At 38.6% G+C, this 22,510-nt stretch overlaps 1 protein-coding gene across 1 annotated transcript in view; it reads right to left on the reverse strand.

Moving 5' to 3' along the window:
• nbas (NBAS subunit of NRZ tethering complex) overlaps positions 1-22,510 on the reverse strand; it is a 383,924-nt gene that overhangs the window by 47,192 nt on the left and 314,222 nt on the right. The window contains exons 48-49 of the mRNA XM_061900721.1: positions 17,443-17,532; positions 17,174-17,357 (exon numbers count right to left, since the gene is read on the reverse strand). Of these exons, the coding sequence (XP_061756705.1) occupies positions 17,174-17,357; positions 17,443-17,532 (274 nt within the window). The remainder of the gene's footprint in view (positions 1-17,173; positions 17,358-17,442; positions 17,533-22,510) is intronic.

Here is a 22,510-nt window from a genome sequence, read left to right on the forward strand (position 1 = left end):
GTTTTTTCTGCTTTGAGTGTTTCAGAGTTGGACATGTGTTTTACCGAGGTGGCAAACTATGATGTGTGCAGTTTATCAAAGCAACAAACAAACAATCGAAAAATCCCCGTTACTGAGGTGGCTAACTATGATGCGTGCAGTTTATCAAAGCAACAAACAAACAATCGGAAAATCCCCGTTACTGAGGTGGCTAACCATGATGCGTGCAGTTTATCAAAGCAACAATCAAACAATCGGAACATTCCCGTCGTATCAATTCCTAGATATGGTCGTAATTATACTGAATGCACTGGGCATAATAAACACAACATTATTAATATTGCTACTACGGATAATTTGATCAAAAATTCCCTAAAACAGCCCACTACCTATAATATAGGTTTTTTAAACATAAGATCATTGTCTCCCAAAACGTTGTTAGTTAATGATATCATCAGAGACAACAATCTTAACGTCATCGGTCTCAGTGAAACCTGGCTTAAACCAAACGACTTTTTTGCGCTAAATGAGGCATGTCCTCCTAACTTTACACATGCGCATATTGCCCGTCCGCTTAAAAGGGGTGGGGGGGTCGCACTAATATACAACGAAAACTTTAACCTTAGTCCTAATATAAATAATAAATATAAATCGTTTGAGGTGCTTACTATGAGGTCTGTCACACCGCTGCCTCTACACCTGGCTGTTATCTACCGCCCCCCAGGGCCCTATTCGGACTTTATCAATGAATTCTCAGAGTTCGTTGCTGATCTAGTGACACACGCCGATAATATAATCATAATGGGGGACTTTAATATCCATATGAATACCCCATCGGACCCACCGTGCGTAGCGCTCCAGACTATAATTGATAGCTGTGGTCTCACACAAATAATAAATAAACCCACGCATCGCAACGGTAATACGATAGACCTAGTGCTTGTCAGGGGTATCACCGCTTCCAAAGTTACGATACTCCCGTATACTAAAGTATTGTCCGATCATTACCTTATAAAATTCGAGGTTCAGACGCATGTTCGTCAAACTAATAATAATAATAACTGCTATAGCAGCCGCAACATTAATACGGCCACAACGACAACTCTTGCTGACCTACTGCCCTCGGTAATGGCACCATTCCCAAAATATGTGGGCTCTATTGATAACCTCACTAACAACTTTAACGACGCCCTGCGCGAAACCATTGATAACATAGCACCGCTAAAGTTAAAAAAGGCTCCAAAAAAGCGCACCCCGTGGTTTACAGAAGAAACTAGAGCTCAGAAATTATTATGCAGAAAGCTGGAATGCAAATAGCGCACGACTAAACTTGAGGTGCACCATCAAGCATGGAGTGATGGTTTAATAACTTATAAACGCATGCTTACCTTAGCTAAAGCTAAATATTACTCAAATCTCATCCACCGTAATAAAAACAATCCTAAATTTTTGTTTAGTACGGTAGCATCGCTAACCCAACAAGGGACTCCTTCCAGTAGCTCCACCCACTCAGCTGATGACTTTATGCAATTCTTTAGTAAGAAAATTGAAGTCATTAGAAAGGAGATTAAAGACAATGCGTCCCAGCTACAACGGGGTTCTATTAACACTGACACAATTGTATATACGGCGGATACTGCCCTCCAAAATAGTTTCTCTCGTTTTGAGGAAATAACATTAGAGGAATTGTTACAACGTGTAAATGGAATAAAACAAACAACATGTTTACTTGACCCTCTTCCTAGGAAACTGATCAAGGAGCTCTTTGTATTATTAGGTCCATCAGTGCTAAATATTATAAACTTATCACTTTCCTCGGGCACTGTTCCCCTAGCATTCAAAAAAGCGGTTATTCATCCTCTTCTTAAAAGACCTAACCTCGATCCTGACCTCATGGTAAACTACCGACCAGTGTCTCACCTTCCCTTTATTTAAAAAATCCTCTAAAAAATTGTTGCGGAGCAGCTAAATGAACACTTAGCGTCTAACAATCTATGTGAAACCTTTCAATCCGGTTTCAGGGCAAATCACTCGACGGAGACAGCCCTCGCAAAAATGACTAATGATCTATTGCTAACGATGGATTCTGATGCGTCATCTATGTTGCTGCTCCTCGATCTTAGCGCTGCTTTCGATACTGTCGATCATAATATTTTATTAGAACGTATCAAAACACGAATTGGTATGTCAGACTTAGCCCTGTCTTGGTTTAACTCTTATCTTACTGATAGGATGCAGTGTGTCTCCCATAACAATGTGACCTCGGACTACGTTAAGGTAACGTGTGGAGTTCCCCAGGGTTCGGTCCTTGGCCCTGCACTCTTCAGCATCTACATGCTGCCGCTAGGTGACATCATACGCAAATACGGTGTTAGCTTTCACTGTTATGCTGATGACACCCAACTCTACATGCCCCTAAAGCTGACCAACATGCCGGATTGGAGTCAGCTGGAGGCGTGTCTTAATGAAATTAAACAATGGATGTCCGCTAACTTTTTGCAACTCAACGCCAAAAAAACGGAAATGCTGATTATCGGTCCTGCTAGACACCGAACTCTATTTAATAATACAACTCTAACATTTGACAACCAAACAATTAAACAAGGCGACACAGTAAAGAATCTGGGTATTATCTTCGACCCAACTCTCTCCTTTGAGGCACACATTAAAAGCGTTACTAAAACGGCCTTCTTTCATCTCCGCAATATCGCTAAAATTCGCTCCATTCTGTCCACTAAAGACGCTGAGATCATTATCCATGCGTTTGTTACGTCTCTCCTCGACTACTGTAACGTATTATTTTCGGGTCTCCCCATGTCTAGCATTAAAAGATTACAGTTGGTACAAAATGCGGCTGCTAGACTTTTGACAAGAACAAGAAAGTTTGATCACATTACGCCTGTACTGGCTCACCTGCACTGGCTTCCTGTGCACTTAAGATGTGACTTTAAGGTTTTACTACTTACGTATAAAATACTACACGGTCTAGCTCCATCCTATCTTGCCGATTGTATTGTACCATATGTCCCGGCAAGAAATCTGCGTTCAAAGGACTCCGGCTTATTAGTGATCCCCAAAGCCCAAAAAAAGTCTGCGGGCTGTAGAGCTTTTTCATTTCGGGCTCCAGTACTCTGGAATGCCCTCCCGGTAACAGTTCGAGATGCCACCTCAGTAGAAGCATTTAAGTCTCACCTTAAAACTAATTTGTAAACTCTACCTCAGTAGAAGCATTTAAGTCTCACCTTAAAACTCATTTGTATACTCTAGCCTTTAAATAGACTCCCTTTTTAGACCAGTTGATTTGCCGTTTCTCTTCTTTTTCTTCTATGTCCCACTCTCCTTTGTGGAGGGAGTCCGGTCCGATCCGGTGGCCATGTACTGCTCGCCTGTGTATCGGCTGGGGACATCTCTGCGCTGCTGATCAGCCTCCGCTTGGGATGGTTTCCTACTGGCTCTGCTGTGAACGGGACTCTCGCTGCTGTGTTGGATCCGCTTTGGACTGGACTCTCGCGACTGTGTTGGATCCATTATGGATTGATCTTTCACAGTATCATGTTCTCATAGTCATCAGTATCATCAGTATCACAGTATCATGTTCTCATAGTCATCATTGTCACCGACGTCCCACTGGGTCATTATTGTCACCGATGTCCCACTGGCTGTGAGTTTTCCTTCCCCTTATGTGGGCCTACCGAGGATGTCGTAGTGGTTTGTGCAGCCCTTTGAGACACTAGTGATTTAGGGCTATATAAGTAAACATTGACTGATTGATTGATTGATGGCACCAACACTCAACAACACATAATTTGCAGACTATAATTACTGGTTTGCAAAAACAATTTTGAACTTAAATAGGTAAAATTAAATAATTTACCACGGCACACCAGACTGTATCTCTCGGTACACTAGTGGAAAAAGACTGGTCTCCACCACAAGGATGTGTTTAAAAGTTGAACAAAAACATCATAAGTCCCATTAAAACATTTATTCTTGCAAAATTATCCACATTTTCTTGTAACATTACGATTTCATTTCATTAGAACTTATGCACATTTTTTTTTCATAATTTTACGTTATTCTCCTAAGACAAAACATTTTTCCTTACAATTTTATGTATTTTTCTTGATAATTTTGATACATTCTTTTTAGTTACAACTTCATTCTCGTTGCATTATGACTTTATGTTCATAAAATGTAACTTATCTATCCATACATTGTCTACCGCTTATTCCCTTTGGGGTCTCGGAGGGCGCTGGTGCCTATCGCAGCTAGAATCGGGCGGAAGGCAACGTACACCCTGGACAAGTCGCCACCTCATTGCAGGGCCAACACAAATAAACAGACAACATTCACACCCACATTAACACACTAGGACCAATTTAGTGTAGCCAGTCAACCTATCCCCAGGTGCATGTCTCCTGACAACCTGCATCCACTGGACATTTATTTTTGCTTTACTTCTTGAGTCAGAAAATAAACCACAAATGTCCACTGCAGATGCTGCTTGTTCTCAGGAGGATGTGTTTTTTATGACTTTTTTCTTTCATTACCATCACAACTTTTTGCTGGTAAAATGACAATTTCTTTTAGGTTAGCCCAACATCTCCACCAAATATAAAAAGTGCTTTTCGGCACATCAAGATATAAATAACGATGCCATATGAAAGACACGTCCGGATGATTTGCTTTTTTTCAAAGCATGATTTATGTTGTGAGGTGTGTGTGACTACACACATGAAAGACCAGTCATCTATTTCTCCTGAGACCAAGTGGCATGACGCTTCTTTACATCCATTTAAAAGATACACAAACACACTCACACACACACGCACGCATACGCCCACGCGCAAGCATGCAGTCACGGACACAATCAGTAAACGTGGTCTTCAATAAAGTCCTGTGAAAATGATTTTCTCCATACGTCACCTCCACTCACTCAGGGAACGCTAAATAAACACTACAACATCCAAGCCGTCAGGGATTCTTTTGAAATTTGATTTCAACACACACACGTTTACCTTTAAACACACACACAGACGCACACACACAACTTAATAAAGAATGGCGTGCTGTTCAGTGAAAACCTGCACACGTCAAGCATCTGCATCCTTTGTTTTTGATGTAGCATGATAATGCTAATGATTGGCAAAATTAAAATAATGCCATTTTTCTTATTAAAGCCAAAAAGCAACATTAAAAAATTTGTTAAAATCATACACAAAAATTCACCATACTTAATAAAAAAAATAAATTAAGAAACTTAATAAAAACCAATAATAAAATCATTCTGGCAGACAACCACCATGTATACACCTGGACACTGCAGATGCATTCGCAATACACAAGTGATTTCACTGTGCTACTTATGCCAACACAGCGTTCTTAAAGAACCCCTCAAATGTGGGGGCAATGAAAAGGGGGGAGGGGTTAGAGAAAGTGCACATCAAGGTTAGACAAAAAAAGGGAAAAATTTAATCCATTTCCATACACACACGCTCACACCTGCTCGACATCAATATTAAACACACACACACGCGCACACACGCACACAGTATATTTTAATATCAAACCCATTTGCGCCCAGACTCCAACCTATCCTTAATCATGCATGCCTGTAGGAGGGCATCCATGAATATTCCAACAAGCGAAAGAAGGTCAAGGAAAAAAGGAACACTAGGAAAAACAAATACATGTGCTCGCCAATTACTTAAGACGAGTATCAGCGGGGTGGGGGAAATGAAGACACAAAATCCTCATGAGGACTTGCAAAACGACGGTGAGATTGAGACAAATGTGAAACTTATCCCAATGAAGAGTTCAACATCCTGGACGTAGTGTTGTTGCTCTTTCGGCAGCCAACTGGCCAGGTCTGCTGGCTCCAGATAAGTAGTGCACTCGATTGATGACATTCTAACAGTAATGTTTCCCCTCAAAATCATTTTACTCCTTAACTTGTTTGCTTCACTTTTAGGAGAAGAGGGTTGCTTTCTGAAGTGCACAAGGGATTCATGAAACAACACCTGCCTTCATCAGGCTTTGCTGCATGTCTTAAAATGCAGCCTGGAGCTCTGCCAAATATCCGGATGGCTGCAGACGTGACCACTGTAAGTTTGATCTTTTTTTTTAATTCTTTAGCAAATATGCTAACCTGGCATGAAGTTAGTAATGTAGCTCACTCTGAGCCTGATTTATTAAGATCCAAATACCAAGTGCCAGACAGCATATGCAAAAAATAAAATAGGGTGTACTATGAGTGGGTGTGATTTACTAACACTGCATGTGCAATTGAAAAGTGGTGCAGACCGCCTTTTTTTAAACGAGGCTTTTGCCTGCATATGGGGCTTTTACCACATATCATTTTCTGTACAGCCATGTTACCAGGCGTCTACCTGTGTGTGATGTGTTAATACAGCAGCACACATCTGTAATCTGTAACACCTTTTTCTAAATCGCAATCTAGACAACAGAAAAATATGCACACTGACACTTAATTCTGTGCCAGGCTGTGTATTGCATCACCAGTGCATTTGTGCTTCTGGAATGGCTAAAACGCAAGCAAATGCATAATATAAGACATCTTTTCATGAAGGAGGTATACTATAGTAAAACATTTCCTAAATCAATAAAAAAACGCCAGAAGACACCAAAACGCATCAATGGAATTCATTTTCTACAGCCCCATGAGCCATCCAGCAGCAATAAAATAATGAAATTAAATTGTTTAATAGACAATATGTCTAATACTTTTATTTCTCACCGTCCATCAAACTGTTGACACACACATACGTAGGATGGAGGATTCTCATCAATCCATTACCTGTCTGCAAAGCGCGAGCACCAATCCTGCAGCCGTGTGTGCAACTGTGCAATTGCACGTCCTTCTGACACGTGCCAAATAAAAGCGCACGCAAAAAAATGATGAATGTTGATAAATCACATTGCGTGTGGTAAATAATTCTATGTACATTTTTCTCCTTCCAGTATTGGGTGTTTTGATGATCAACATATATTCTGTATATTAACAAAAACAAACGCAAAATGGATTGCAGGCCTTATTCTGCTCACTTAACAGACACAATCCATTTTGCACACGTTTAGTAGATCAGCTTTGGATGTGCTAGCAGTTTTGCACGTGTGGTCAACATATACCCGAAAATGGCGAGAAAGACATGAAAAGACGATTGTTTGCAGACATTTCTTTCTTTTTTTAACATGTTTTAGGATTATGATTAATTCTTCATATAAACGGGAATATATCCCATTTGTCCGCATCCCAGTGAGAGCAGACATTGCACAATAAGTGATTGTTTTATTTTGTTTTCAGTTTTCCGTATATTTCTTGTTTAGCACTTAGCAGTAATGCTGCATGCTGCTTATTGTTTCTCTAATGCTGGATCTGTTTGGCACATAGCGTCTCGCTTGTAGTTCATCCTCCTTATATTCAGGCTCAGAAATAAAAGACTGTGGATCATCATTTGTTCCAAAGTAGTCCTTGTTGTCTTTCATGAAGTCTGCCATGATTAGTAATATTGTTGTTGTTGAAGGAAATAGTGAATGTTGTGATGTGTTTGTGAAATTTATGTACTGCGGTACCCTTAAAATGACAAAAATATGTTGATCTATGCCATATATAAAACTTGGACAGAGGTTTTTGGATCTTTTATAGAGTGCTTGTTAGGCGGAATGGCACAAACCCCGTTAGCCTCATTGTTGGCTGATTTTTGCTAGCGTTTTTTGAAGAGTTAAAATGCATTAAAAAAGAAAAACATATATGTGCTTGTCTAGCATAAGGATTGTGAATTATAGGCAACATTCCAATAAAAGCAGTTCCCCTATTAAGGGCTCCTTTAATGCTGACAACAGTGGCACTATTTCATAATTCTTGACCTAAAATGAAGTCTACTGGTAAAATTACCCCAAAATACACACAGTAGTTATTTAAGATTGTTTTCTAATGATTTTCAGCACATTTTGGAACGCCCGCTTTTTATCAAACAAATGTGGATGGGTTGCCATCAGCCTGTTTTCATATTGCGTAGTATGCGATTTGGGAGTATCTTCATCCCGAATCAAGTTAATTTCACCAAAAAACTGAAGGAATTATAAAATATCCTGCAAGATGCATTTTTGTAGCATAACAACTAAAGAAGGGATCAGCCTGCATACATTTCCAAATTATGGGAATATGAAGAAAGTAAGAATATCTCCAGTCAATTTGACACGTGCAAAACGGGACGGAATAAGCGAGATGTGTGTATTTTTCAGCAATCATTTTACTGATTTTGTCTTCAAAGAAAAAGGGTTTTGGTCGGCGTTTGAACGGGAAAAAGACTCCAGCTGAATGCAATCCTAAAAATCAGGAGCACCCTCGAGGGGAGAAAGACTGAGTTGGAACCTGTAGAAAAACAAGGAAAAAAGAGCAGACCCAGCACTCAAAAACGAGAGAAAAACAAGGTAAGCCGCAAGTATTCTATGTTGCATCCTCTTCTACTGATGTTTTCCGCAAGATCTTTGACGGAATGCTAAAAGTGCACAATGGAAAAAAAGGCTATGGTGTAAGGGTGTAACAGTTGATCGATACATCGATGTACATTCCAAAATTTTAAATATATCGATCTGTGCTCGATAAGTTTGCCTTCCAAGAGGTAAGTATCGATCCAAGATCGTTTTAAAAGGGAATCGATCAATTTCATTGATCCGAGAAAAAGCACGGTAGACTTTGTATTAAGTTTAGCAATTTTCAATATCAAGATTATAAATGTTAAGTCTATTTTCCCATCTGTGGCGTCATCAAAACAAAATAGGTGGATGTCTACGGTGGTCGAGAAAAGTTATAACAAAGGCAAACGCCCCAAGCCAATAGTGTAACGTATTTGACGTGTGTCTGTGTGCCTTTAAGAGGTGGTGCTGTTGTGTGTGACGTGTGCGAGGGCGGCAGACTAGTGAACAGAGTTCTGCGAGAGGTTAGTTTGGGTGTCTTTGTGCTGAGTGTCTAAAAGTTTGTTTTGACTCCCTGAGTTTGTTACCGCTTGTTAAAGGCCTACTGGAATGAGATTTTCTTATTTAAACGGGGATAGCAAGTCCATTCTATGTGTCATACTTGATCATTTCGATATATTGCCATATTTTTGCTGAAAGGATTTAGTAGAGAACATCCACAATAAAGTTCGAAACTTTCGGTCGCTAACAGAAAAGCCCTGCCTCTACCGGAAGTCGCAGACGATGACGTCACATGTTGATGGCTTCGCACATATTCACATTGTTTTTAATGGGAGCCTCCAACAAAAAGAGCTATTCGGACCGAGAAAACGACAATTTCCCCATTAATTTGAACGAGGATGAAAGATTCGTGTTTGAGGATATTGATAGCGACGGACTAGAAAAAAAAAATGTGATTGCATTGGGACGGATTCAGATGTTTTTAGACACATTTACTAGGATAATTCTGATAAATCCCTTATCTTTCTATTGTGTTGCTAGTGTTTTAGTGAGTTAAATAGTACCTGATAGTCAGAGGTGTGTGTCCACGGATGTCTTGACGCCAATGTCTTAGGGAAGTCGACGGCAGCTTTATGGTTGGGACAAACTCAGCTGATCTCCGGTAAGAAGCGACTTTTTAACCACAATTTTCTCACCGAAAACTGCTGGTTGACATTCGGTCAGGATCCATGTTCGCTTGACCGCTCTGATCCATAGTAAAGTTTCACCTCCGGGAATTTTAAACAAGGAATCACCGTGTGTTTGTGTGGCTAAAGGCTAAAGCTTCCCAACTCCATCTTTCTACTTTGACTTCTCCAATATTAATTTAACAAATTGCAAAAGATTCAGCAACACAGATCTCCAAAGTACTTTGTAATTATGCCGTTAAAGCAGACAACTTTTAGCTGTGTGTGTGTGCAGCGCTCATATTTCCTAACAGCCCATGACGTCATGCGTACACGTCATCATTACGCAACGTTTTCAAGAAGAAACTCCCGGGAAATTTAAAATTGCAATTTAGTAAACTAAAAAGGCCGTATTGGCATGTGTTGCAATGTTAATATTTCATCATTGATGTATAAACTATCAGACTGCGTGGTGGGTAGTAGTGGGTTTCAGTAGGCCTTTAAGAAAGCGTCTGAGACTGAATCTAAGACCGTCTCTCCTTCTCCACTGACAATCATAACTTTCAGCTACAGCACGATTTCAAAAGCCACAATGAATACTAACGACAAGAAGTCATTTGATGAGAAAGAAAGAAATAGAAAAGATGGATGAAACAGGCTATGGAAATTTGGAAGGGAGGCCAGGGAACCTTATTTAGCAAGAAATTTTACAGTTAAAATGTTGGTTACTTACTGTACTTGTATTGAACATTGCTTGCATTTTTAAAATATGAGCAGAAAATGTTTCCTCTTGTTAATTCAACCTAAAGTATTGGTTGCACTTAATTTCAAATAAGATGTGACTGTATTGGCCATTGATTGTTGTTAACTTATTTGTTTGTATTTATAGTTAAGTTATACATAATTACTTTACAAGAAACTACAGGAATATAGGGAACTTCACCTGCAGTGTTCAGTATTGAGTATTTCTTTCTTTCACACTGCTTGATTTTTTTTGCTATAAAGTTACTGAATTGATTTCAACTTACTGAATCGTTTCGTATCATTCTAAAGAATTTATAATGTCCCTAAATTATATCTGCAACTACAAATATCAAATTGTTGTTAAAACAGATCATTACAACCCTACTACAGTGATTAAGGAAGAGGAGAATGACAGTTATTTTATAATTACTTCTTCGCTCATAATATTAAGCCACCAGTTGTCATGTTATCATGGACCAGGGCAACAAAAACATACAATTAAGTGATCAAAATAATAATCTGACATTCCTTTATCCACACTGTCTATGTGGAAAAATGAGCTCTAATTTTATAGATAACGTAACATTAAGAAGGGGCGGCGGCATATCAAGTTAGTTATTTACTGGTTACTCTGTAACTAACTGATATTATAGGAAAAGACAGCCATCCCTTTCAGGGGCAAAAAATACATAAAGAGAATTGGTTGGTAAAATTTCCGTCATCTGGACACTGTGGGTCCTTTAATGTTACGTTGTTGTATGTGATAAATGGTGTTTAGATGTTTTATAATCATTGCAGCCTTTGTGCAATGATGAAAATGGCAGTAAAAACAAACCAAGTTAACAAAGCCATCATGATTCTGAGTGGGAGAAAGCTGCATGACAACTATGATGACAGTACACGAGTGGCCGCCATCCAAGTCCTTCCGCTTTGTTCCTCCTACTCCCATCATCATTTCAACTATCCTCGGGCCCTCTTTTGCCTTATTTCCACTCGTCTGTTGGCTTTTTTTATTGCTCTGCCTGCTCTCCAGTGCTTTTTTTTCTTTTAATTGTGACTGAATCATCAGTTGTAGGTACCATAGCGATGACAAAGCCTATCCTCTCCTCGCCTCTGAGGGTTAAAAAAGAAAAAGTTTGGGCTTTTGGAGCCCAAGGGGCTGTGGAAGAAAGCTGCCAAGGTAAGTTGTAGGTGTTGTTGGCCAGCATGGCAGAAACGTTTGACCTGTTGGGACTGATCGCAACATAGCCTCCATCGGATGTAATATTTAGGAAGGGGACAATTATATAACCTAACAAGACATACGTAATGTAACATAAAAATGAAGTCAAAATTGTGCAATTTTGTATATTTAAATGTCTTTCCATTCTTTTTCTTTGGTACCTTGGTTTTCATTCCAAAAAGTCAGATCAAAACCAAATCGTACCAAAACCAAACAACATTTTTAACAAAATAAATTATTTAAGTCAAGATAAATTGTTCCACACACAAACATATTAACAAAAAAATACTTTATAAAAAATAATTACAGTTTTACACACATAATTAACAATTAACATTTAACATTGATTTCGCCTACTATTAAAAAGTGTTGTTGTGAAGACAGAGATGACGGAGTAAACGCCTTCATGCTCGACGACTTCTTTCTTAAACTCGATAGTTTTTTTTCCTCATTAAAGTGCTGGCACTCACAACATTCTTTGGTGCCATTATGGCGTATTTTGCAGTTGTACTTCATTAAAAAAGCACAAAGGCTGCGTCAACGACGGGTGATGTTCTTTGTTTAGGCATTTGATTCAACAAAATGATACAAACGGATTACCGGTAGTTTGTTACTTGCAATGTTTTGGGCATAAAAAAAACAGGAAAAACTTTGCATTAAAAAAAAAACCTGAATCATATGGAAAATGGGGCTTATGAAAACCCGAGGTACCACAGTTTTATTTAATTAATGTAGTATTATTATACATTCTTTACTGATTTCTTACCAAACAATGTTAAACTCGTATTTATTTACCGTATTTTCAGGATTATAAGTCACTCTGGAGTATACGTCGCACCGGTCGAAAATGCGTAATAAAGACAGAAAAAAACATATATACGTCACACTGGAGTATAAGTCGCATTTTTGGGGAAAATTTATTTGATAAAATCCAACACCAAGAATAGACATTTGAAAGGCAATTTCAAATAAATAAAGAATAGTGAACAGCAGGCTGAATAAGTGTACGTTATATGATGCATAAATAACCAGCTGAGAGGGTGCCTGGTATGTTAACGTAACATATTACGGTAAGAGTCATTCAAATAACTATAACATATAGAACATGCTATACGTTTACCAAACAATCTGTCACTCCTAATCGCTAAATCCGATTAAATCCTCTTCCTCGATGTCGTTTCTAAACAACTCTGCCAACTCCAAAGATATGCGGCGCTTCCTCTTGTCGTTTTCTGCTGCATATTTCACTACGTCCAGCTTGTAATCTGCAGTACATGATTTCCTTTTCGGTGCCATTTTTGTTCAGCCCTTCTCAGTTTTTATAAGTTACCGCCAACAATGAAATGATCCATTTTAATAGCTACGGCAGTAGCATATAGCATATAGCAGTTAGCATTCCATGACCCACAATGCACTTCTGCCATGACCCTCCCCCGCCGAATTCTTTTTGGTTGACGTGTATTTGACGATTACTGACGTGTGTGTGTGACGATTGCTGACATTTTCTTGGTCTCTTCCGCGAATGAGATGAATAATATTATTTGATATTTTACGATAATGTGTTAATAATTTCACATATAAGTCGCTCCGGAGTATTTGTCGAACCCCAGGCCAAACTATGAAAAAAACTGCGACTTACAGTCCGAAAAATACAGTACTTAATAAGCCAGCTGCAAACTCTTAAAATGTGATGGTACTTTGCCATTAAATTTCACTCAAGTTTTGTAGTCACATTATTTAAGCATTTTAAAACTTAAAAAATCTAATCTAAATGTTCTTTAAAGGTTCTTAAGCCAGTATCCAAATAATTACTGATTTCTGACCATGTGCATATATTTTAAATAAAATCTGTCCATTATGAAATATTTGTTTAATAAAATGTGGCTATCCATTTAAACATAGATCAGATAAAAGTTGGGAAGGAAGCAAACTTTTCTGATTTAATTCATAATTTTTTTCAGTTCAATTGCACCTCAGAATTTATTATAAGTCAAAATATACAAAAGTGTAAGAATCAATAGGAATAATATTGTAGAATAAATAAAACACATGCATGCAATTAAAACTAAACGCATTTTGTTGGAGGTACAGTAATTATGCAAGTTTAAGCGTGCATAAATGCGTGCAAAAGTTTATGGATGTGCATGAGTTTGTGTGACATGCCACCAAAAATTAAGTAAATTGTTGTGAAAGGCCAATACATGCAGGGAGACATGCACATGCACAAATGAAGCGCTCCCTTCTTGACAGAGGTGACATTTGAGCAGCCAGCTGGTATGACTAATCATTCATGATGAAGTCACAAAATCTATGTGTGCTCCCCACAATTCCCTCCTCCCACATCATGTTTTTGCTACCGATATGTCAGCCTTACAATATGGCCGACATCCTCCTGTTGTCATTTGCGGTAAGACTTTAAAGCCCTAAATGGTGCCTCGTTAAGTCAAAGGGTTTCCATAACATCTGTCTATCTTTGTTTACCAACTGTTATCAATCACTGTTTGCTTAGTATGTATTTACAACTATGTGCCCTTCTGTTGTGATGCATCATAAACAGAAAGTGGTGGCCTTTCCACTGACTTGCACCAAATGACCGATTGAACAAATATCGACTTTGTAGCATTTGCCTGCTCAAAAATAAAGTTGCACAATCTAATATTTAATGTTGTTTGTATCTCAAGAATCCAGCAAAGTTAGGTACACATAATAATAATTGCATGATTGCTAAAACAATTCTAGGCTCACAGTAAACAAAGCAATACAGAATGAGTGGTAAGAAAAAGTAATGTGAGGTTTCCAGGACTGGCAAAATTAGAATGGTGATAACTCACATGACCAGTTGATACGTGCATCTTTCTCTCCAAAAATAATAATCAATTAGTTTGTGTTGATATCCGATATCCTATATCGAATATAGAATATATTCTATATCCTGTATTCAAACACAATAGGAAAAATGTGTTTGAATATTTTTTGCTTCCATGTCTTAAAAACAATTCAATGAAAAACAATTGATAAAATTCTTCTTTTAAAACTTGGCGACGAAAAACCCAAACTATATATTTAATGGACTTTAAAAGACAGCATAAAAAGTTTTCTTATCTTCCGGAATGAGTCATGCTCTCATGACACGGTCTTTTAAAAAGAAAATAAAAAAAGAGATGAATTAACTGATCCTTTTGGATGTTCACTTTCTCCATAGTCTACATGTGCGAGCGCCACATCAGAGTCAGCCAAATGTCGGCAGAGCGGCCAATTAGTTAGAGTGAACGGCACACATGCACACACACACTAACCTGTCTACCTGGTCTGACAAAGGCTGTGTACATACATTTACACTTTAACTAAGAAGCTCAGGCCAATAATTGGTCAATCACGAAATGAAACCAGCTGTTTCCAGAACAGAAAATAGAAAAATAGAAAATAGAATAGAATAGAAAATAGAAAATCTTCGAACACGGATATCTTATGCTATTGTCGTGTGTTTCCACCAAGCGGTACAGTTCAGTGATGATACAAAAGACTGCACTGCGTCGAGCACCACTCATTAAGGTACTCTAAAACCGAGGTTTGGTACCCCACCGCAGGAAACATAAAATGAAACCACAACAAACTACATTTTAACCTACAAAAAGTTGAACCTAATCCATTTTGTGATGCTGTTTTAATGTGTTGTATACAATAATCTTAAAGTGAATTACCGTATTTTTCGGATTATGAATCACTTAAGAGTATACATCGCACCGGCCGAAAATGGATAATAAAGAAGGAAAAAAACATATATACGTCGCACTAGAGTATAAGTCGCATTTTTGTGGGAAATTTATTTGATAAAATCCAACACCAAGAATACAAATTTGAAAGGCAATTTAAAATAAATAAAGAATAGTGAACAACAGGCTGAATAAGTGTATGTTATATGACGCATAAATAACCAACTGAGAAGGTGCCTGGTATGTTAACGTAACATATTATAGTAAGACTTATTCAAAAAACTACAACATATAGAACATGCTATACGTTTAACAAACAATCTGTCACTCCTAATCTCTAAATCCCATGAAATCTTCTTCCTCGATGTCGCTTCTAAACAACTCTGCCAACTCCAAAGGTATGCGCTGCTTCGTCTTGTCGTTTTCTGCTGCATATTTCACTACGTCCAGCTTGTAATCTGCAGTACATGATTTCCTTTTCGGTCCAATTTTTGTTCAGCCCTTCTCAGTTTTTATAAGTTACCGCCAACGATGAAATGATCCATTTTAATAACTACGGCAGTAGCATATAGCATATAGCAGTTAGCATTCCATGACTAACAATGCACTTCTGCCATGACCCTCCCCCGCCGAATTCTTATTGGTTGAAGTGTATGTGACGATTGCTGACATTTTCCTCGTCTCTTCCGCGAATGAGATAAATAATATTATTTGATATTTTACGGTAATGTGTTAATAATTTCACACATAAATTGCTCCGGAGTATATGTCGCACCCTCGGCCAAACTATGAAAAAAACTGCGATTTATAGTCCGAAGATTACGGTAATCTAATCACGGGTGAAACTGTGGCCACCATAAATGCTTCCTTAACTATAGAGGCAATATTTCAAGTGACTTTATTAACTGTATAAAAAAGGTTTTCTGCATCATAAAAGTAAGGTAAAAAACGACTATAAACAAGAAGGTATGTACTGAGATATACTGTCCCAAACAATTACATTAAAGTGCATGACAAAGTACAAAGCAAAACATAGCTGGTTTTGACCACACGGTAATTTGTTAAGAAATATATCGCCCACTGCAGCACAAAAGAAGCAAGGTTGTAAACGCGGTGAGGGAAAAACTGCTCACCCAGCTATATTATTGCTTCTAAATTGATTGTAAGCAAGGAGATTGCCTACAGCCATAGCTATGCATATGCAAAAGCATGCAGCATTTAAAGGGGAAATGCACTTTTTGGGGAATTTTTCCTATTATTTACAATCCTTACGTAAGACAAAAACACATGTTTTTTTAATGCAAATAAATGTAAATAAATGCGATCAAAAGTCCGCTTAAAATGGAGCCTATGGGAGCAGCTCAATTCTGCCCATAAAGTGAAGTGAATTATATTTATATAGCGCTTTTCTCAAGTGACTCAAAGCGCTTTACATAGTGACACCCAATATCTAAGTTACATTTACACCAGTGTGGGTGGCACTGGGAGCAGGTGGGTAAAGTGTCTTGCCCAAGGACACAATGGCAGTAACTAGGATGGCACAAGCGGGAATCGAACCTGCAACCCTCAAGTTGCTGACACGGCCACTCTACCAACCGAGCTATGCCGCCCCATAAAGCACTTTCAAGAAAATCCAAACACCTCCATTAAGGTTTTATATACATGATGTAAGCACATATGTAATGTAGTAACAGGCATATTTATAACAACATATAATATTTACGTATTTGGCTTATTTTAGGAATACGCCGCGCAATAATTAAAAAAACGTATCACGGCGTTCACTTTTTTTTTTCCAAATACATCACAGATTAAAACTCACTGCAGACTTCATTAGATCCAACAAACATAATAAAACAAATTGTTTACTGTCTGCTGTCATTAAGATGCCGACTGATAGAATCACATACCTGTCTGTCTTTCAGCACAGCCTCTGTCCTGTAGAGCAGCAGCAGACGGACGTCGCTGTCTCGCAGGCTGAAATTACTCTCCAGAATCTGTAGCACAGCAATGCGAGGACGCACAGGTAGAGACGCTTCGCCGCAGAACGGACGCAACCAGGCCAGCAGGTCGTCTGATGTCGCCGTATTGTCACTGAGAAGGTGTGCATGAGCGTATGTAAGACACCATGCAAACTTTGATGCCACTCTAAAAAAGATCGACATGAATTAACTCCTACCCTTTCTGCACACTGTGGTGCACCGCCGTAACGATGGCCTCCAGCACACTGAGGGCTTCTTTGTGACTCCTAAGGCCGTCTGAGTCGCAGCTGTATTACAAAACACCCGCACACACACAGAAAGAAAGGACAAAAGAAAATCAACACAATCATCTTACATAACACCTAATTAAGATAAGAGTTTCAAATTAACAAAATGTCAAGGGACAACTGCTGAGGGGGAGAAAATCAAAGGCTCTATTTTCAGGGACAGCCTTATTTAAAAATAAGGGAAAAAATCTAACAAAAACGTGTCTTCAAGCAATTAGATGTGTAGAATTATATCATACTGCAAAGGGGTATTACAGCCGTAGTGAAAAGAGAAAAAAAAATCAAGAACAAAACATCATCATCATAATTAAAGTCATATTTTCAAAAGACAAAAACGTTCAATATTAAGAGAATAAATTCATATTTTTTTGTAAAAAAACCTGCAATATTATAATGCCATGTTTTTATGAGAAATAAAAAGCCCATTATTATAGGAACAAAGCTTGTATTATATTTTGTATTTATTTTTTTCTCCAAGGGTGTACCCTGCCTTCCGCCCGATTGTAGCTGAGATAGGCGCCAGCGCCCCCCGCAACCCCGAAAGGGAATAAGCGGTAGGAAATGGATGGATGGATGGATGTACAATAATAAGGCAGCATTAGTATGTGTTCTGTATATGTTGCAAATAGGACTGCGATTTTTCACAATAGAAACCTAGGAAAAAAAAGTGATTTCTCCTGACTCAAACGCACATTGCTGCAGGCACCCAAACATGAATGCACAAGCTCAGACTGTCGATGCAGCACTTCCTCACTGCGAACCGAGGACTTTTGTCTTTACCACGCACAGTGACACACGGCATGGCAGATGAGTTGTGACACACACATAAGATGGCCATTAGTGCTTCATTCATGGATGCCAACGTTGAGGGCGGCCTGCCCACAAAAACTCCCAAAAAGGCAGCAGTGAATGCTTAAAATGATACTTAGAAGAATACAATTGAAGTGATGGAAGACAAGAAGCTGAAAGGACCGAGATGCATTGAGTTTAATCAACCGTGTGCGTGTGTGTGTGTGTGTGTGTGTGTGTGTGTGTGTGTGTGTGTGTGTGTGTGTGTGTGTGTGTGTGTGTGTGATCATGAGGGAACATCTCAACAAATGCATGAGTACACAGTGCACTTGGCTTCTATCTGCAACATGCATCATTGAGCAGGTAAGAAGCAGGAAATGAGGCACACAGTCATCAAGGCGATTGGCTGACGTTCATCAACAAAATCAGATGCTACCGTTGACATTTATTCTCCTTTTAGGACTTAAATTACTCCCATGTTCACTCTTTAACAACTCCTTTTAAGCTTTCATTCAAACCAGTAAATAATTTGCAAAAAACATTTTCAATACTATTTCTCAGTACTTCCAATAATTATAACCATATTCATTTTAATTTAAATAACTATATTAAAATGGTAATGTTGCCAATGAAAATGGGGTTTTCATACATAACACGTTAAATTTGACTAAACTAAATTTGTGTCAAAATATGGGTTCTTTAAAAATGTTATTTGAATTCTGCAAAAAAATAATTAAACTGTAAATAATTTCGCTCAAACAACATCCTAAATTGCCATTACAACTTGGGTAAAACTCTAACGATCACTTAAAACAGGGGTGTCTAACTCATTTTAGATGGGGGGCCACGTAGAGAAAAATATACTCCCAAGTGGGCCGGAATGGTAAAATCACGGCACGATAAGTTAAAAACAAAGACAGCTTCAGATTTCACAACAAAATTAGGCATAATAATGTGTTGATTACACAACTGTATATATCGGTATCGGTTGATGTCGGAATCGGTAATTAAGAGTTGGACATTATCGGAATATTGAATATCGGCAAAAAAGCCATTATCGGCCATCTCTAGTGGTTATTTATACATTCTGTATAAATGATGTGATAATGTTCATCAGTCCACCAATTGGTGTTTTTTTTCAATCTATCAAGATAATAATATATCAACATCAAATTACAGGATGTTATTATGTAGTTTGCAAATTGTCCTCGACTGCTGCATTAACATTATGTTATTATTTTTTTTTCCATACGTAGCATCATCTACAACAAGGGTCGGCAACCTTTACCACTCAAAGAATCATTTTGACCCGTTTCACAAAATAAAGAAAACAATGGGAACCACAAAACAACAAAATAACACTGCATACAGAGGTTTTTTTTTGCTTTGTGCAATGTATAAACCAGGGGTCTCATATATATATATTAATATATATATGAGACCCCTATATACAGTATATATATATATATATATATATATATATATATATATATATATATATATATATATATATATATATACATATATATATATATATATTAGGGGCGTAACGGAACACAAAAAGTTTGTTTCGGTACGTACCTTGGTTCAGAGGTCACGGTTCGATTCATTTTCAGTACAGTAAGAAAACAACAAAATATACAATTTTTGTTTATTAATATACCAAATTTGCAAAATCTTCCACCAAAAATCATTTTCTTAGTGGAATATTTAATGTGAAGTAATCGGAACCTTGGATGGGTCAAAATTTCATATGAAAATTGATTTTGATTCAATATTTGGTTTTAAGCAATGACAGTTTGAAAGAAAGAAAAACAGCTTTGTTTTATTAGTCAACGTTGCAACTTTTTCTAAATTAAATTTAGCCTTTAAGCTTTATTATTTCACTTTTGTTTATGTTTTTGTTTATTTTAATAATATTTTTAGAATTTGCGGTGAGCCTTTAAAGCACTAGCTGTGGGCCACAAAAGGCTTTTGACACCCCTGCTATAGATAATAACAAAATAAATCTGATAAATCTATGGTTAAAAAGCAGAGCCTGGCGACGCATGCGCATTTATCATAACTCTCTCGCTCTCTCTGTCTCTGCCCCTCCCTCACGAATGTTGCTGCGCACACAATTTGTTTTGTTTTTAACCCCTTCTTAACCCTGGACATACATTGAAAATACACGCAACCCTAACTTAAAATGCGGGACATTTGAGGCATTTAAGAAGCTCCACCCGGACAGCCCCGCAAAAGAGGACATATCCGGTGAAAGGAGGAGGTATGGTCAGTCTATCGTAGCCCGGTCGCTACTAGCATGCCGTGTGTTGTGCCTCGGTGTGCATTGTTTACACAACGTGCGGTACGCTACTTAATATGTCCGTGTGGAAACTCGTTCGGTACACTTCGGAACCGAACCGAAACCCCCTTACCGAAACAGTTCAATACAAATACACGTATCGTTACACCCCAAATATATATATATATATATATATATATATATATATATATATATATATATATATATATATGTATATATATATATATATATATATATATATATATATATATATATATATATATATATATATATATATATATGTATATATATATATATGTATATATATATATATATATATATATATATATATATATATACATACAGACATATATATACATACAGACATATACATATATACATACATATACCGACATACATATACATATATACATACATATACAGACATCCATCCATCCATCCATCCATCTTCTTCCGCTTATCCGAGGTCGGGTCGCGGGGGCAGCAGCCTAAGCAGGGAAGCCCAGACTTCCCTCTCCCCAGCCACTTCGTCTAGCTCTTCCTGGGGGATCCCGAGGCGTTCCCAGGCCAGCCGGGAGACAGAGTCTTCCCAACGTGTCCTGGGTCTTCCCCGTGGCCTCCTACCGGTTGGACGTGCCCTAAACACCTCCCTCGGGAGGCGTTCGGGTGGCATCCTAACCAGATGCCCGAACCACCTCATCTGGCTCCTCTCGATGTGGAGGAGCAGCGGCTTTACTTTGAGTTCCTCCCGGATGACAGAGCTTCTCACCCTATCTCTAAGGGAGAGCCCCGCCACACGGCGGAGGAAACTCATTTCGGCCGCTTGTTCCCGTGATCTTATCCTTTCGGTCATGACCCAAAGCTCATGACCATAGGTGAGGATGGGAACGTAGATCGACCGGTAAATTGAGAGCTTTGCTTTCCGGCTCAGCTCCTTCTTCACCACAACAGATCGGTACAACGTCCGCATTACTGAAGACGCCGCACCGATCCGCCTGTCGATCTCACGATCCACTCTTCCCCCACTCGTGAACAAGACTCCTAGGTACTTGAACTCCTCCACTTGGGGCAGGGTCTCCTCCCCAACCTGGAGATGGCACTCCACACTTTTCCGGGAGAGAACCATGGACTCGGATTTGGAGGTGCTGATTCTCATTCCGGCCGCTTCACACTCGGCTGCGAACCGATCCAGTGAGAGCTGAAGATCCCGGCCAGATGAAGCCAACAGGACCACATCGTCTGCAAAAAGCAGAGACCTAATCCCGCGGCCACCAAACCGGAACCCCTCAATGCCTTGACTGCGCCTAGAAATTCTGTCCATAAAAGTTATGAACAGAATCGGTGACAAAGGGCAACCTTGGCGGAGTCCAACCCTCACTGGAAACGTGTCCGACTTACTGCCAGCAATGCGGACCACGCTTTGACATTGATCGTACAGGGATCGGACTGCCATAATAAGACATACATATACATATATACATACATATACAGTCAAGAAAATACGTTTTTGAACGCCCTGCTATTTTGCAAGTTCTCCCACTTGGAAATCATGGAGGGGTCTGAAATTTCCACGGTAGGTGCTTGTCCACTGTATGAGAGATAACTTAAAAAGAAAAATCCAGAAATCACAATCTTTGATTTTTTAACAATTTATTTGTGTGATACAGCTGAAAAAAAGTATTTGAACACCTGTCCATCAGCTAGAATTCTGACCCTCAAAGACCTGTTAGTCCGCCTTTAAAAGTCTTCCTCCACTCCACTGTATTATCCTGAATCAGATGCAACTGTGTGAGGTCGTTAGCTGCATAAAGACACCTGTCCACCCCATACAATCAGTAAGACCCAAACATTCAGCATGGCTAAGAGCAAAAAGCTTTCCAAAGA

The sequence above is a fragment of the Nerophis ophidion genome, linkage group LG05 (assembly GCF_033978795.1).
Source record: "Nerophis ophidion isolate RoL-2023_Sa linkage group LG05, RoL_Noph_v1.0, whole genome shotgun sequence".
In the NCBI taxonomy this organism is placed as follows: Eukaryota; Metazoa; Chordata; class Actinopteri; order Syngnathiformes; family Syngnathidae; genus Nerophis; species Nerophis ophidion.